This window comes from Corvus kubaryi, unplaced genomic scaffold (assembly GCF_017639235.1).
Source record: "Corvus kubaryi isolate FWS band 111438036 unplaced genomic scaffold, C.kubaryi_AGA036_p1.0 37385, whole genome shotgun sequence".
Classification (NCBI taxonomy): Eukaryota; Metazoa; Chordata; class Aves; order Passeriformes; family Corvidae; genus Corvus; species Corvus kubaryi.
Genome location: NW_024581127.1, coordinates 2,471,014 through 2,487,021, shown reverse-complemented (window position 1 = coordinate 2,487,021; position 16,008 = coordinate 2,471,014). Strand labels below are relative to the sequence as shown.

At 36.7% G+C, this 16,008-nt stretch overlaps 1 protein-coding gene across 2 annotated transcripts in view; it reads right to left on the bottom strand.

The window, feature by feature from the left end:
* PREX2 (phosphatidylinositol-3,4,5-trisphosphate dependent Rac exchange factor 2) overlaps positions 1–16,008 on the bottom strand; it is a 173,764-nt gene that overhangs the window by 107,542 nt on the left and 50,214 nt on the right. For both annotated transcript variants that reach the window (XM_042036246.1, XM_042036247.1), the window contains exons 7-9: positions 14,185–14,346; positions 6,354–6,487; positions 4,221–4,324 (exon numbers count right to left, since the gene is read on the bottom strand). In XM_042036246.1, the coding sequence (XP_041892180.1) occupies positions 4,221–4,324; positions 6,354–6,487; positions 14,185–14,346 (400 nt within the window). The remainder of the gene's footprint in view (positions 1–4,220; positions 4,325–6,353; positions 6,488–14,184; positions 14,347–16,008) is intronic.

Here is a 16,008-nt window from a genome sequence, read left to right as displayed (position 1 = left end):
ATCCATATACAACAGAATTTTCTTCTTCCCTTGAAAAAAATAAACAGAAGTCTCTGTATTGAAGTACTTTTAAGTTTCTCGGACTTAGAGATTCTTAGAAGCAGCAAGGAAATAATTGCTGCACAATATCAACTACCATCCTCCAAGTATACTTTTTGATGCAGTTTCTAGTTACTTTTATCATGTTGTGGTTTTTTCTGTATCACGCCTCATTTCAAGACTAGAGGGGACAGAACTACTATACTAGAGGCAAACATAAATCTGATATTTCCTAAGTCTCGAGTCCTTTTCTTCATAAACTAAATGCCATTCATTTAATGGCCTTTAGAAATGTATTTTTCTCTCAAAACTGGATTTTAAAAACTGCTACAGAAAAAAGAATACCATTACCACAAAACCACCTTTCTCATATTTGCAAGTGGTTATGCAGCCACATTATTTTAAGATCAGAAATAGTCTGCCCTGATAAGTAATACACATTCCACTTTAATCAGTGCAATCAAGAAAAAACAGTGTTTCATGGTGCTGCAACAAAAAAAGAAAGCTTACACCAACTGTACTGCTCAGACAAGGCCTAATTTCATCAAAGAAAAATTGCTTTTCAGAAAAAGCTTTGTTAATTTCTGTAGGCATGTCATTAGCATGATAATAAACCACACTGGGAATCTGTTTTACTATTTCTATGCTTCTACTCACAAACAATGAAGACTACATTCCTAAATCTATCAATGTTGAGAGCAAACACTCTCAGTTGGTCCTGTTCCCTGGAGCTCCATGTTTCCTTACATAAAGTGAGCAGGGGATACCAAAGTCTACAGTAAGGAACTGTGGAAAGTATCATCTAGACTCAACACTCTTTAATGTTTATAAAGAGATCCATCTGGAGTGCATGACAAAGAGTCCTGCACAGATATGAAAATATAAGCACCCTGAACCCAGAGCTTCCACTCTAAATTAGGAATTACAGAAATTGATGGGTAATAGATGATTACAGAGAATAAAATAATACATTACCAAAATAAGCACATGCAAACCTAATGTGGGTGACACTAGGACAACCATATTACTCCTCCTGGGAATGCTATGAGACAAAAAGAAAGCAGCAGAATACTCCTGGGTTACAGTTCAAACACAGATGACTACAGGGGATGAGAAACAAGACACCTGGGTGTAACAAATGAGAACAGTAAAGAAAGCAGAATAGAGTAAGGTTAAAGAAGGACATCATGATCTGAGTGAAAGAAAAAGTATCTGTGTGAGGAGAGGGAATACAGAAGTCTCACAAGGAAGGAAAACAGTGGGTAGAATTAAATAAAAAAAAAGAAGAGGGTGACAAGAAAAGGGCAGAAAGGTGTCACAGGCCACAGAACTAACACAGGCATTTCCATATTGCAAAGAGAACCACAGAAAAGAGGAATGAAATAGCAGTAATTACAAGGAAAAATACATTTTAAGATATTGCATAAACTGAAATGGAAAAAGCAGAAAATGTGGTGATAAGGAAAAAAAGCAAGAAAGAAGAATCATAGAATGGTTTGGGTTGGAAGGGCCCTTAGAAATCACCTACGATGATCAGGGACATCTTCAGCTAGATCAGGTTGCTCAGAGCTCCATCCAACCTGACCTCAAATGCTTCCAAGGATTGAACATCCACCAACTGTAACAAGTTAGAAATCGAAGTAACCAAACTATTAATGATGTTCCAGAACTGTGGAAAGGAGTATGGATTTTTGAAACTATGTGTATATAAAAGTGACAAGATTTGATATGGCTCAGGAGAGCAAGGGGGAAGGAAGTCCCCCCAGGACTGGGCGCAAGGCTATAGGAAATGGGCACAGTAGCAGAACTTCCTTTGGCTAAAGGAAATTAGACAGCTGGTGTCTGGACATAGAGGAAGACCATTTGTGCTTAGCCACATTATAATTGAAGATTCATTGAGGACGAAAACAAACAGGCAGAAAGGAAAATGAACATTGTAAAAAAAGACCAAGGACTGAATAGCTAGAAAAAGTAAATGAAGAAAGGTAGGAGAGATAGAGGATCAAAGAAACATTTTCTGAAGCCAACACTAAATGCATGGCAATATGTGGGGAAGAATCACTTAAAGATAATAGCTACAGAATTCTTGGAATATACATCAAGAAAACGATGGTGGGCATAATCCTCTGGACACAGTAATGTTCACACTTACAAGCAAAGAGGTGCTGTCTTAGAAAATGACATGATGCAAACAGGTAAACTGCCTTTTATTTCTAAAGCATATTTAGGAAGATGAAAGAAAATAAATGAAAGGGATTCAAACAGTACGTGACAGGAAAGACTGAAATAATCAACTCTCTTTTTTGCATAAACAAAACACTGGGATTTTATGCAAATAAACCTAAAAGTTGGGCAGGGACACAGGCTGGAAAAGGGGAATAGCAGGGTAAATAATATTGAATGAAATATATTCAACTCAAACAGGCTTGAAGAAATTCACTACAGTGTACCCATAGATAGCTTGAAGTCACTAACTAAATCAGTGGGCCTGGTGAAGGACATCACCCAAAACAGATGTCAAGGAGCTCTTACAAAAAATGTCTGGTAAGCAAAGACAATTAATCAAGTGTGACACCATAGTGCTCCGCCTTATGTTCAGCATTTTTCACCATATTTATCAATAGCTTAAATGGTTCAGTGGTAACATTGTTCATGGAACCAAGTCAAGAAGCATTGCAAGAGCCTTGGGAAACAAGATGTGAATTCTAAATGCTTAACAAATTGTAGAAATGGTAAGATAAAATTCAGTACAGAAAAGAAAGTAATTATCAGTCCTACTCTCAGACATTAACACAATATAAAATATAATGAGAGAGGTACCAGTACTGCACAAAACTCTCTGCTCTAGTATTCTGGAACACAAATGAAAAGACTGAAAAATAATGCTCTGAGAAAAGCCAAACAATCCTGGTATTAGTAGCAGACATCCCACATTGCAGCACTACAGTAATTATTCTGTCCTACCTGGCACCAGTAAGATTTCAGCTCTAGACACTTCAGTTATGAATTCCAAGCATTTATTAATATAATTTCTTTATAAAACTGAATGTGAATGACAAAAGATGGAAGCAAACTGATGAAAAAAAAAATCCAAAGGACAAAAATAAAATTATAAAATAAGAAATAATAAAATAAAAACACAACACATGAAAAAAGGTTGAAAGACTTTAAAATATGACACGGAGGAAAGAGACAATAGTCTTCCAACAAACTAATTTGTTGCAATAAGAACAATAGTCAACGTGTTCTCCAAGTCAGTTCTACTGTACCCTGTAAAACGAGAAGCAAGAAAACTATTTTGAACACAAGGAACTCAAGAATAGAAAAAAAACAACCTTCATTTTAAAGAAATATTCAATTCCTATGAAGCTTACTTAGAAGTAAAATCATTGTTATTAATGTTCAATTTTAGAACAAAATTACATTAAGAAATGCTTGGAATCCATAGTAGAGGACAAACCTTACACTATTTTAAAATATCAGGAGAAGTAATATATAACTCCCAGAAATTCCCTCCAGACTTACATATTTGCAATGGCACTGCAAGTTTCACATGCCACTATTTTTTTAGCTTTACATTAAAAAAGCCCAAAATATTTTAATTGCAAGAAAGAGTAATTATTGTGAAGCTCAATCTCAAGTTTCTAAAACAAAAACTGACGTGTATAGGAATACCTTGGGTTTTTACTTTACTAATGTTTGTCAGGAAAATTTCAAGTAATCTTATGGGATTATATCCCCTAAGGATATTTTTTAAAAAACCTTCCTTGTGCAACAATTTCGGCATTTATAGTGTTTCATCCCAACAGAGGTGGGCTTTCCACTTGCTGTTATAAATATACCATGTACCTAGGGGTAAGTTCTTTAAGAGTGCTGGAATGCTGTAAAGTGAAGTTAAATATGCAATTTCAGTTGAGCAGTAAATGTCACCTTCTTTTATTACTCTGTTCACGTAAGCATAAAGTAGTCGTCTGTGGCTGCCCAGCTAATAATGGATGAAAGCAATGATGTGTCACAGAAGCAGAATTTTGATACAAATAGGTAGTGCTTTTAAAGCAGCATCTTATGGTTTCTTTCTAAATATAAGGAGCACCCTCCATTCTCAAAGAAATTACGAAGACTGCTTTTGATTCAGCACCTCAAAAGATGGCTCTGTAAATGAGCCACACAAATATACTCACCTGTTCCATCATCTACATTCTCTACTTCCATCACTTCCGTATTTATCCTGCCCCGGAAAAGGTAACGGTGGCCATCTGTAGATGCTTTGCTGTTCTTCAATCTCCTGAAAGAAGAAAGAGCAGATGAGCACGTCATCCACTCCCTTCTTCTATGTTTCTGCACTGCTACCTGTGCATGTGGCATTTAGAGACCACTGTAAGGATCCCAACACATTTATACCTGCTAACAGAACTGTGGAAACTGCTGCTGAACGGAATGCTGCTGATGGCAATGCAAAGATGCTACAGCTAGTAAGAGTAAGCTGCAAATTCCTGCCTGATTGAGAGTTCATCAGGAAAGTCTCACTCTGTAAAAGCTCTGTTTCAACACTCCGGTACCTGTGTGCCATTGTCTGCCATCAGAGACAAAATACTGCATTGGGAGAGCCTTTCCTCCTAACTGACATGGTCTCCCTGTGTTAGTCTAGACACTCAGCACAGAGGTAGTGTGACTGGAAAAAATTAAACGAGAACATCTTTGGATACAAATCTTGACCTACATACCTTAGCATCATAAATGGGATTTATGTATGGAAGAATGAAGACATTTTTCCTTCCTAACATACAGGTTAACCGGGAATTGTAATTAAGGATTGCTGAAGTTCTGTGGCATATTCCAAAGTACTTTGCATTGCTGTAACTGTTCCCAGTGAAGTCAACGCCTTTTGAGAACCCCAGTTCTAGACAGCTTTTCACACCTCAGCTAAGACAGTGATTATTCTCTATCCATTTTTGCCTAGGATAATTAATACTGTATATCAAACAAAGGTCAGTTTCTAAGAATTAAGGATCTCCTGAATTTTGGCCTTCATTCACTCCAAAAAGGTACTAATTTTCAGAAAATTACCTACATCTCAATCGTTACTTCATTACTGTCTGATGAGTAACTCTACTATACCATAAATTTATTATTCAAAATTTGAGTAATATATTGGAAAAACAAAGACAGCAAAAAAGCAAAACCATCATAAAGCAAAAAGTTTGTGTACATGTTTTTTCTTTCCAAAGTGAGTAAATCCAATAGCTCCACTGAGTTTTATAACTGTAAACCCAAATATGGCATTCCATGTTTACACAACTCTGCCACAAAGGCATCATTATAAATTACACAAAGTACCTCACACCATAAAGGTAGGGCAATTTTTGTAAAATTACCAAAATACAAACCTTCTCTCTTTACATACTTGCCAATCAATACTCGAGGTATCTTGCTGGTAATAATCAATTATTTCCCATCTTAAACTTTGCAATTATATTCTAAATTGAGTTACTCCTATGTCTGCAGAGATGTCACCATGGTACCAGCCAAGAACATGATTGCTCAAAACTAAGGAAACCACAGATGACTTTTCATGCATTTTGAGGTTTTCATCCAATAGTGCATTTTAGCAAGAATATGGCTACAAATATACACAACTTCGTGGAGGACAACTGAAAAGATACTATGGAACCAGCAGCTCATTTGTAACTGCTGGACAATAAACTATAACAAATATTAGAAATTTTCAAAAGAAGATGTATCATGTATCCAGGAATCTATCAAATATCTACACAGTAATTTGTATTTAGTGGCTACTCCAAAACAACTTCTGGATTAAAGAGACAAACTTGAGCGTCAAGAGGGATATCTGTACATAGGAGAACCCTTACTTCTCAGAACATTATCTACAGAATCTTGTTGCTGAACTAAGGAATTGCTCTTTGGAATGCAGCAAGAAGCAGCTTTCTGACTGTTTTCTCTGATTACAAATAGAAGGCATGAAGCTCTTGAATCTGTAGAGACTTATTTTACTGCGCAAGCTAAAATACCAATTTGTTTGAACTAAAAATTCAGACTGTTTACACTTCCTAGAAGAGAGTGAGGCCATCACATATAACCTGCTATGGAAAGCTGACTGTTTCTCCCCACACTTCACCACTAGGATTCTGTATCCATATAATTTTTCCCAATTGCTTGAATTAAATACACTGCTCTTTGGTTGGTAAGTTTCCTCTAAAAATGCTAACTTTTATACTGTGGTTCTTACGGAACAGCATACTCATGATTAGCTCTACTGTGAGAAAAAAACATTATTTTTGAAAGTAATCATTTACCTGTGCTTTTTTTTGCAGTAGACCAGAAGATTATCAAAAAGAAAAAATATTCTCTCTTGGATATTTCCTGCTGAAATTTTCAGTAGTAGTCCACTTCGCAGCATTTCTGTGCACGTGTCTGTGATGTTGGACCCCTAAAATTGAGTGGAAAGAGATTATTCTTTTAGTGAGAACTGAAGCACTTTGCATCCAGTAAGGAAAAGTTTCTTATAGAAACTCACAAGTATAACGATTCTCTGGAAAGACTAAAAATACAAATCATGGTAATTTATTGCATTGTAATTATGTAATAATCTGTAATGATGCTTAATACCAGCTTTGTGAATAGATACGGTTTAATCACGAAAGTTTCCAGATTATATTACTTTCATGCAGAGACCTCTCCTGAAAATCAAGCCAACTTTATCCAGTAAGTCTTATCCTCAGCAACTTTATTCAGACATGTGTGAAAATCGGGTTTCACAAGACATAATCTATGCCATGATGAAATTGGAAGCTGAAGCAACCTGGGACTTGAACATCATTAAGGGTATATACTTTTACACTAGATTAAGCTAAACACAAAATTAAAAATCAAAAAAGGAGCAAGACACAAAATTTGGGCAAAGCTAACAGTGGCATGTGCAGCTAGGACTGTCTAGTATACTTCCTCCTAACCTACTCCAAAGGTATCAGAATTTTGGTAAGGTTTAGATGTTTGGGATGAAACTTCCCATGCCTCATTTTTGCTTCAAGATAGATCATTCGTGTGCAAAGGCAGCAGGCATTTTCATAAAAGTTGATGAAAGAGAAGTAACTTTAACAAAGAAAAATATTTATATGAAAAATTCATGGCAGTTCTATGTCTTGTAATGAGCAGTTTACCACCCAAGAAAGCCTACCTTGAATTCTGAGGTGTATTTTGCTAGTCTGAAAAATCATGCTCCTGTAGGACAGAGCTGCTGTCCCTGTGCTATATGCATCCACACACACAATCCTATTGATAATTTTATTTTATATTGTGCTGCCTTCATCAAGCATACACCATGGGTTTGAAGAGTTTCCTGCTTGAAGAAATCAAATCAGCTTGGAAAACCTGCAGAAGCCAAGACTCTCCTGTCCTCTACACATGTTCTGAATGGTTTACGCATGTGATAGCTGCAGTTACTTCCTGTTCTTGATTTAACCACAGTAGTCCAAAGAAAAATGGATTCAATTAAGAGCCAAGAAGCGATCACGCATTCTGCTCTCACAGTTCTTCATCCTACTTTTCATCCTTTGTATGTCACAGCTGTGAATATTGAGCAATAGCTCAGACTGTCCTAAGGAGAATGCAGTCTGTTTACAGAGATAAGTGAGATTGCACAACCATCACACTGCAACACAATTCAGGTCTCTAAGTAAAGCCACTTCGGGATCTACATTAACTAACCACTCCTGCTTCCACTCAGGATCAAGTGATCAAACAAGCCAAGATGAATGTCATCTATAGCCACTACAGCATATTTCCCTTCCTAAGACAGCATCGGCACCAGCATGCTAATTTTACAGTTTTTTTCAAAATCACACACTTAAACACCTTAAAAGCACACTTGGTGATATAATTTAGGCAAATGCTTGTTGACCACAATTACAGAAAAGCGGGTCACTTTTTTTCTATTCCATTTCATTGCTTTCGTGTATTAAAAAGAGTAAACAGTATCTTATTCTGTGTTTCAAATTTGCTGGTATAGTACTTACTAAGAATTAGCATTTTAAAAGGTTGGATAATCTTAAAGGGTCTTGGTTTGTTTTTACAGAAAACTTCAACTTTGCAGAGAAATGTTATCTTTTTGTAAGGATGCCCAAAAAAATCAGCTTAAGGCTTCAAAATTGTACTAGAAGTTTCAGGTTTCTACAAAAGGATGGGGATTTTTAATAGAAAGGGTTTTATAAAAAAATTTTGTCTTTTCTTATTGAAGAATTTCATTTTCAGTATAGAAAAATACAACCCTTCCCAACAGTCCTAACAAGATCTGCTACTGTGCCAGCATCATGTCAAAAAATAACACATTTACTATATATTTTAAGTATCTATAAATCAGGCTACCTAACTTATTTACAATTGCTTCATTCATGATTCAAGCTCAATGTGACAGTGTGGCAGTCACGGCCACCTGTATCACATTACTACTACTTTCCTAATGTTATCCTCCTAATTTTCTTCACTTTCTAGTATAAACTGCTAGGTGATGAAAACAATGTTCTAGAGATACTTTTTTCCCTTGGAGACATTTCATCCAAAGAGTGAACAGTGTTAATGTCACTTATCAGATACCTTCTGACAAGATCACAACCCATGCTGGTGAGACCGCAGGTCAGTGAATTTTGTTAGTGCTGTTTTATTGGCTGAAGTCCAAGGGAATAAGAAAACAGGATCAGAAGTCACATCTTGCAGTCCTACATAACACTGCTAGTGCAGAAAAATCTCATCACTCCCTTGCCTGTGTAATACTTAGGGTTTGCCTGTTCCTAGACTTTGGATGGGCACGGAGCTGAAATGGAGAAAAAAAAGAAGGGCATACTAGGGGAAAGCACTGCTGTTTCTACATCTGGGGTGAGCACTGCTCTCCACCACACCCCTTCGATACGAAAAACATGCCTGAAGAAGGATGAAGCAGAGAGCACACACAAGCACTGCCATATCCACCAAGGGGACAACCATATTAAGCTCTCATGAAAGATGAAGCTACACCTTAAACCCTCCCATGGGTTCTCAGCAGGAACACCAAGCTACAGTTGATATCCAGCCCAGCAGGACAATTCACTTATCCAGCTCCAAGCTGTCCCTCTCATGGGGGAAGGCTCAAGGCTACAGTAGCATACGAGGGGTCATCCTTGTCCCAGAAGCAGGTGAGGCTTTCTGCTGCACAGCTAAAACTGAACTACACTACCTACAATATTGTTGGGACAAGTATTATCAAAACTTTCTGACACAAACACGTTTTCATTAAGTGTTTGCACTGAAACTACCACAGGAATTTCCAATATGAGCAACTTGAACCTGAAATGCAATTTGGTATTTCAAAGATTTCACAGACACTTATACTCAGTGCTTGTAAGAGAAGATGATAGCGTTGTGTTGGGATCCCTCCCCCTGCCATGTAGCCCTGGGAGAGGGGCCCTGAGGGGACACACGGGGTTTCCCTGCCCCTGCTCAGCCTCGTTCCCATTGGTTGGTTTGTGTTCCCTGCGCGGGCAGAAGGACCCTCGGTCCCGTGATTGCCTCAGTTCCTCGGCAGAGCCCCGGCCATGCGGCTGGAGAAATAAACATCTCTCTGAAACATCTAGCAAGAATCGGTCCATATATATTTCTTTTCCACTGGCCTCGTTGTCTGATACGTGTGTTGCAACATCCCCACTTTAACAGAGTTGCTCAACCTAAATGTAAAATCACTACTACTATGCTATTCATGCTTCTATACATTTAAAGTACCTGCAAGTAGAAATCATGGGCTATTTTCAGTGAAACCAGTGTTTTTGTAATCTGTCAATTTGAAAATGCCCTGTATTGTAGAAACAAACCTATTTTAATCATCTTCCAAGAAATTATATAAATAATTCAGTTGGGGAAAAAATGACCTGCAAAGCAGGCTTATACTGTGAATCTAGACTAGTTTTGCCTCCCTGTATCCTACTGGGTCGCTAAAGACTGTACAGCAATCCTCTCCTGTGGGTAACACCAGGACCAAAGACTCTGAGCCTTTTGAAGATCGCTGGTGTGGAAATTAAAAGCCCATAAAATCTTGGAGCCTGCAGGCTATTTAGGTATAACTGGCTTCTGATAACCTTTGGCTGCCTGTCAGACACCTATCATTCCAACTACAGAAACAGTTGAGGCGAGTGGTCTGAAATGTGGGCTACCATGACCATATCGAAAAATAAAAGCACAGCAAGGAGAGAGACTATACACAAGAAATTTAAAACAAAACTTCCTTCATCCTCATTTCATTAAATATCCCTCTTTGATATTAAAAAATTATTTTTATTACCTTGACATGAAAAGCAGCATTGGTTGGTATTTTTTCTTACAAAAAAAGGTACTTATCAGTATATTCTGGGCAAATTTCCATCAAATAGAGAGGTTTGACTATACTGAGTCAGTGGCAAGCATGTTAATAGTGGTAAGTCAGAAATTACAGACTAATACTAACTTACTCTTCTGTACTTGCACATGGACATAGGAAACAAATAAAACGTGAAAATGCTAGAAATTCCAGAGTTTAAAACAGAAATCTCCAGTAAAATATTACTTGGTGATATGTTGGAATGGAAAAGCACAGAATACCCCATGCTACTGTCACTAAATTGGCCTATGACTCAGATTGGGTTGTTCAGCTTGCAGCTTACAACAAATGCAACAATTTTACTTTTTCTTCTCTCACTGAAACATCCACACAAATTTTACTGAAAGACTCCTTCAGCTGCTGAGCCATTCTCCAGCTGAGACAGCCACCTACACAAGTTCTGAACTCAGGCCAATAAATTTAACCACTGAGGAAATTAAGCGAGAAAGTAATTATATTGAAAATCATCTTTCTTGAAACAGATGTTCCATTTTTTCCATGAATCTGTATTTTTATCATAATAAACGCAAGCTTCATTTTATGACACTTAAGTACAGGAATTCAAGTCATGCTTTGATCAAATTCTAAAAATAGTCTTTATTTTTTTCCCTTTCCTTCCAGTTGGGGCCAAGCAATGTGCTAAGCATTTCCTTCTGGAAGGAAATCTCCAACAAGTTTGCCTCTTTATTTTCAGCAATGCAGAAAACCAGATGTTTATTTAATTAAATCCACTCTCAAACATTGCATTCAGGAACTTTTTTTTTTTTTTTTTTTTTTGTAGTTGTTGTTGGGAATCATTCAAAATACTGTTAGCTCTAACACATGCTATGGAATTCTTACCATTTCAAGGACTAACCTTATACTAATGTCTGAAAAAGATGCTTATATTAAGATCAAGGCAATTTTACCAGATTGTGAACCCTGTGGTTGCCATATGATATCAAACCCGATCAGCTAAAATACAATAAACACCACGTAACTCTACTGGAAACATCCTATTCTAAGACAATGGCACTCTTTCAGAGTTCAAGCACAGGTGAAATCCTGAAATGAAATCTAGGAAGAGGGGAGGTGAAAAAAAAGCCAAAAAAACAACCCACCAAGGTTGGTAGGAAATTACTTAGTTACAGTGTAGAGAATACATTCTGAGCACAGAAAGAATAAGTCTGTTTCAAAGGCTTATGTCCATACTGTTATCATTCCTTCTTTATTTTTACCTCTTCTCATTAACACATTTCCAAAAGCAACCATATTTCCTACCAGATGTTTTCAGAATTCAGAAGAAACAATGCAGGAAAGTGGATTCCCTGTTCAGAGGTAGGTTTGAGAACAGTAAGTTCTTAACCAACTTATATGACTAATAATGCATTGAGTTAATAATACTGTAACTTTATACTTGAGTGTGTTCATTAAGATGGATTTGACAAATATCTATGCCTCAGACATTGGAAGCAAGTAGAAGAATTTTAATCACTGTAGCGCAGCAGAAAATTTAATTGAAAAGTTTAAAATAATAGAAGGAGTAAAATGGTGATAGGCAATAAGGGTTATTTAGCAAATTTCCTTGCCATGTATTTAGCAACATAAGCATTTAACTTGCTATTGCTTCTATCATAAGGTTATCACACAAGCATTTCCAATGCATTTAAATGTTCAGATACACTATCCTTTCCAAGTTACTGCTGATGACAGCAACTTCAAGCTAATTACAAGAAGAAAGACATTTTCACCTAGTCTAAAGAAACAGCTGTTAAGTGATGTCAACTAGACCTCCTCTCAATTCCAACATTTAGAAGTTTACTTTGTATTAGTCCTTTCTTTTTAAAAATCCTACAAACAATACAATGGAATTTGTTTTGAATTTTTTTATTTTATTTTATTTCAGACTGAGAGTTAAAAATAAGGGCAAAGTTTTGTCTGAATGTGGACCAGCAATTATATCACTTTTCTACTGGCTAAAATTCCTTCTCATGAGCACAGTGAATTTCAGTAGAATTTCGTAGTGACCATCCTGTACTAAAAGATTACAATGCACTGAGCTCCAGCATGAGATGATTTGCCAGAAATGGAAAAGCAGTTCTTGAAAATGCTGCTAAACAAGGAAAGAATACCTGAAGTGAAACATTTCAAATCACACAATGCACTGAAGAAAGGAAGAATTTTGATTAAAGTAAAACTAGTCACTTAATCCACATTTAGAATGAACCAAATCTTCCCACACTACTCAATTAACAACAAACCAACGGTCTGCAAAAGTCCACTGATCAGGAGATTTCACATGGAGCATACAGGAAATAATTATGTGGTGTCATGGGTAGTATTTAGGGGGGTCTTTGTTCAGATCTATGCTCCTTTCAAATAATGGCTTGTTCTGCTGAATCATACTGGAGGGCAGGGGAAAGCTAAATCCACTACTGCAGAACCAGAGCATATCCTTAGGCACAGCAAGTTCAAGAAACAGCAGGTACAGCAGAATCAGGAGGTGAAGGGAGGGAACAGAGCCATGCAGAAACTATTTCTTACTTCTGCTTTTTTATCTATTACTACAAATATTTACTTAAAAGTTGTCTGTTCTAGTCAACATTCTAATTGTTATTTGTCAGACATCGTGGGGAACTCTGTCAGTTAAAGTTCAGACAGGTCTGTCTCAAGGCTTTCTCTGCTTCAGTGTCCCCAACCCTTTCCTTCCTCAGCACCATACAAAGGAAATTTCCCACTATATAGTCTGAGACATGATCTTTCAGCTACCAGACTAACATACAGCAAATACATTTTTCCTGCTACATCTCCCAGTCTGCAAGCCTTCCACAAAGCTTAAAGAGATGAAACCTCTTCCTCTAGTTCTTAGGCAGATTTCTCAGGAAGAGTAGCAGCATATTTGAGCAAACTATTCAAAAAAGCAAAGAACAACTTCCATGTTGAAATCTGCCTCTTAAAAAAAACTGTGTTGGGTTTTTTTGAAGTCAGTTTTGAATATGTTTACACTGTTTGCTTTTTATGTCTTTCATTGAAACTTCCACCCCAGTGCACACAGCTCAGACATGTCAATACAAAACACTTAAGGCAATTTAAAGATACACTCTTATCTACACCTATCTTTCCATATGAACTAATTATAGTGCTCAAGGTAATTCAAAAGGAAGATTTTGCTGCTACAACTACTTGATCTTGCTGTTTTCTTGAGAAAAGGGTGGCTCTTCTGGTTACTACTTAAAACCCTAACTCAGAACTAGATCTATGGTTACTTCATAAAACTTGGAGCATTAAAGCTCTTCCATTTGCAAACTATTAAAAAGCCCCACAACTCTCACACAGATTCCATTGCATATATTTACATTAGTTCAGGTCACCCAATATTAAGAGACTACCTACAAGCTGACAAAAACTTACAGGCTCAATGCTAAACCAATAATAAACAACAAACAAATTTTTTCCAGACAAAGTGCTGCTAGGCCAGCATAAGACAGCAGTAAAATCAAATCAGCATTTAAATTAGGATTTTTAGATGTGTATGTGTGCACAGATATATGTTAATACAAACACTAAATAAAAATCCTTCTTCCTTGAAGTCTGCTATTTTATACAGCACCGCTCAGTCATGGACAACATAATTTACAGAGTAGATCTCAAAAGCTGTGATTTCACAAAACCGAGGACTTGATAGAACCTCAGGACCTCAAAAACATACTTATTGAAAACTATTACCCCCTCCTCAACATAGAAAGCAACAAATCCTATGACAGTACCTCCCATCCTTCAACATGAGACTGCCATTCTTCCAAAAACTCTAATTTTTCCATTTGTCTCTTGGCCTCATTTATGTTGGAACAGACAGCTTTCATGGCCTGGAGAGCTTCCATTAGGGCTGCATAGTCACTGTGCTTCCTTGGAGTCCGCTTCAGTAATTCCTATTTAGACATGGAAAAGGAAAAAATAAATGGAAAAAAAAGAAAAGAAAATAAAAGGAAAAAACAAACTAGTCTTTGATCTCTAAAGGTTCATTATAGGAGACTTAAACAAAACCAGCATACAAAAAGAAAGTAGCCAGTGTTTTACTAAGTAGAAAAGTAGTAACCCCTCTAGCATTGTGTCCTAGTAGAACACTAAAACTCAAGAGTAATTAATTTCTAGCAATAAATAACCATCATGACTTAGGAAGAAGTTTGCACTTCAGCCACTTTCTCCCCCAACAATGTTTCTTCATGTTAAGCTTTGGGGTTTGGGTTGGTTTGTTTGTTTGTTTTTTATATTCTGCAGGATGCAACTGTTCAAGAGCAAGAATAACAATTCTGCTTAAAAATACACCAGTTCACCCATGTCAAAATTAACACCTGCCTTTCCACAACTCAGGGCAGAAATCACAGGTTCCTTTAGTTCCACACTATTGTTTGAACCCATGCAATGCAGCAAAGCACTGAACAATAGCTCAGGTGACTCACTGATTTCAGATGGTGCTGGCAGCCATGCTGATAAACGAAAGTGGAGTCACCAGCATTTGTTTGAGATTTCCCATCTCAAACTACCAACTACCCATTTACAGCTGGGCTGGCTGAGAACAGCCCTCAGTGAATACCCTGCAAAGCCCTAACCCTGCTGCCACCACACCCTGTGTTTAAATTTACTTAATGTACTCCTTTCATTACTCTAGAGTAATTCATTAGTCATTTTTCCCTGTTTTAGCTGTATGTCTTTCAAAAAATAGAATAGAAAAATAATTTCAAAATAGACCAAGGGAACTGTAAAGCCACAGCTATCTGGGATGACTCATACCTCATTGTAATGATTATATTTTTAATTTGCTTTAAAAACTTTTATTCTAATGTATTTCTTTTTAGATTTTTTATGTCATATGCCTCACAACTAGCAATCTTGCAGATCAAAGCTCACACATGCATTGTGAAAATTACTGTCCAATAATTGTGCTTCAGGTAGCTTTTAGAGCAGAGTCTGCTCTGGCTTTCCTCTCACAATTTAGAACTATAAGCAATACTAGACCTTAATTTGTTAAGCAAAAATTTGCTTAAAATATTTACTTTCTTGTATTTTATTTCCTAACATGGTAAATTACAAATTCAGAGGTTTAAATATCTAACGTTTATCACCACATTTAACATTTTTCATTGATTTAAGGTGTCACAATATGATAAGAATAAACAAATAAATGTACATAAAAACATTTACAGCACTTTACTGTTACTCTACAGCTTTTCTTATGAAAAAAAATCATTAATATTTTTCATTTTCAGTTTGTTGATGATAAATTAACACCATCAAAGTATGTCACCAACAAACTCTGCTATCCCAAGCATTTTAAGCAAAGACATGGTCAAACCCAGCTGAAATTAGACTCATTAAACTCTCCCAAATGGCTCACTTCTGTCCAACAATGGACAGGCAACCTTACAACTAGAAGCAGAACAGAGCTAATCATCTCAATCCAGCCAAGATCCTCAGTTCTTTTAATACTGATGTCAGAAGACTTGCCACCAGCTTTAATGAGAGCAAGTCTGGGCGCAATACCTTAATAAAGAGATAATTCACTGTGTAGAAAGATTTTTTTTGGAGTTCGG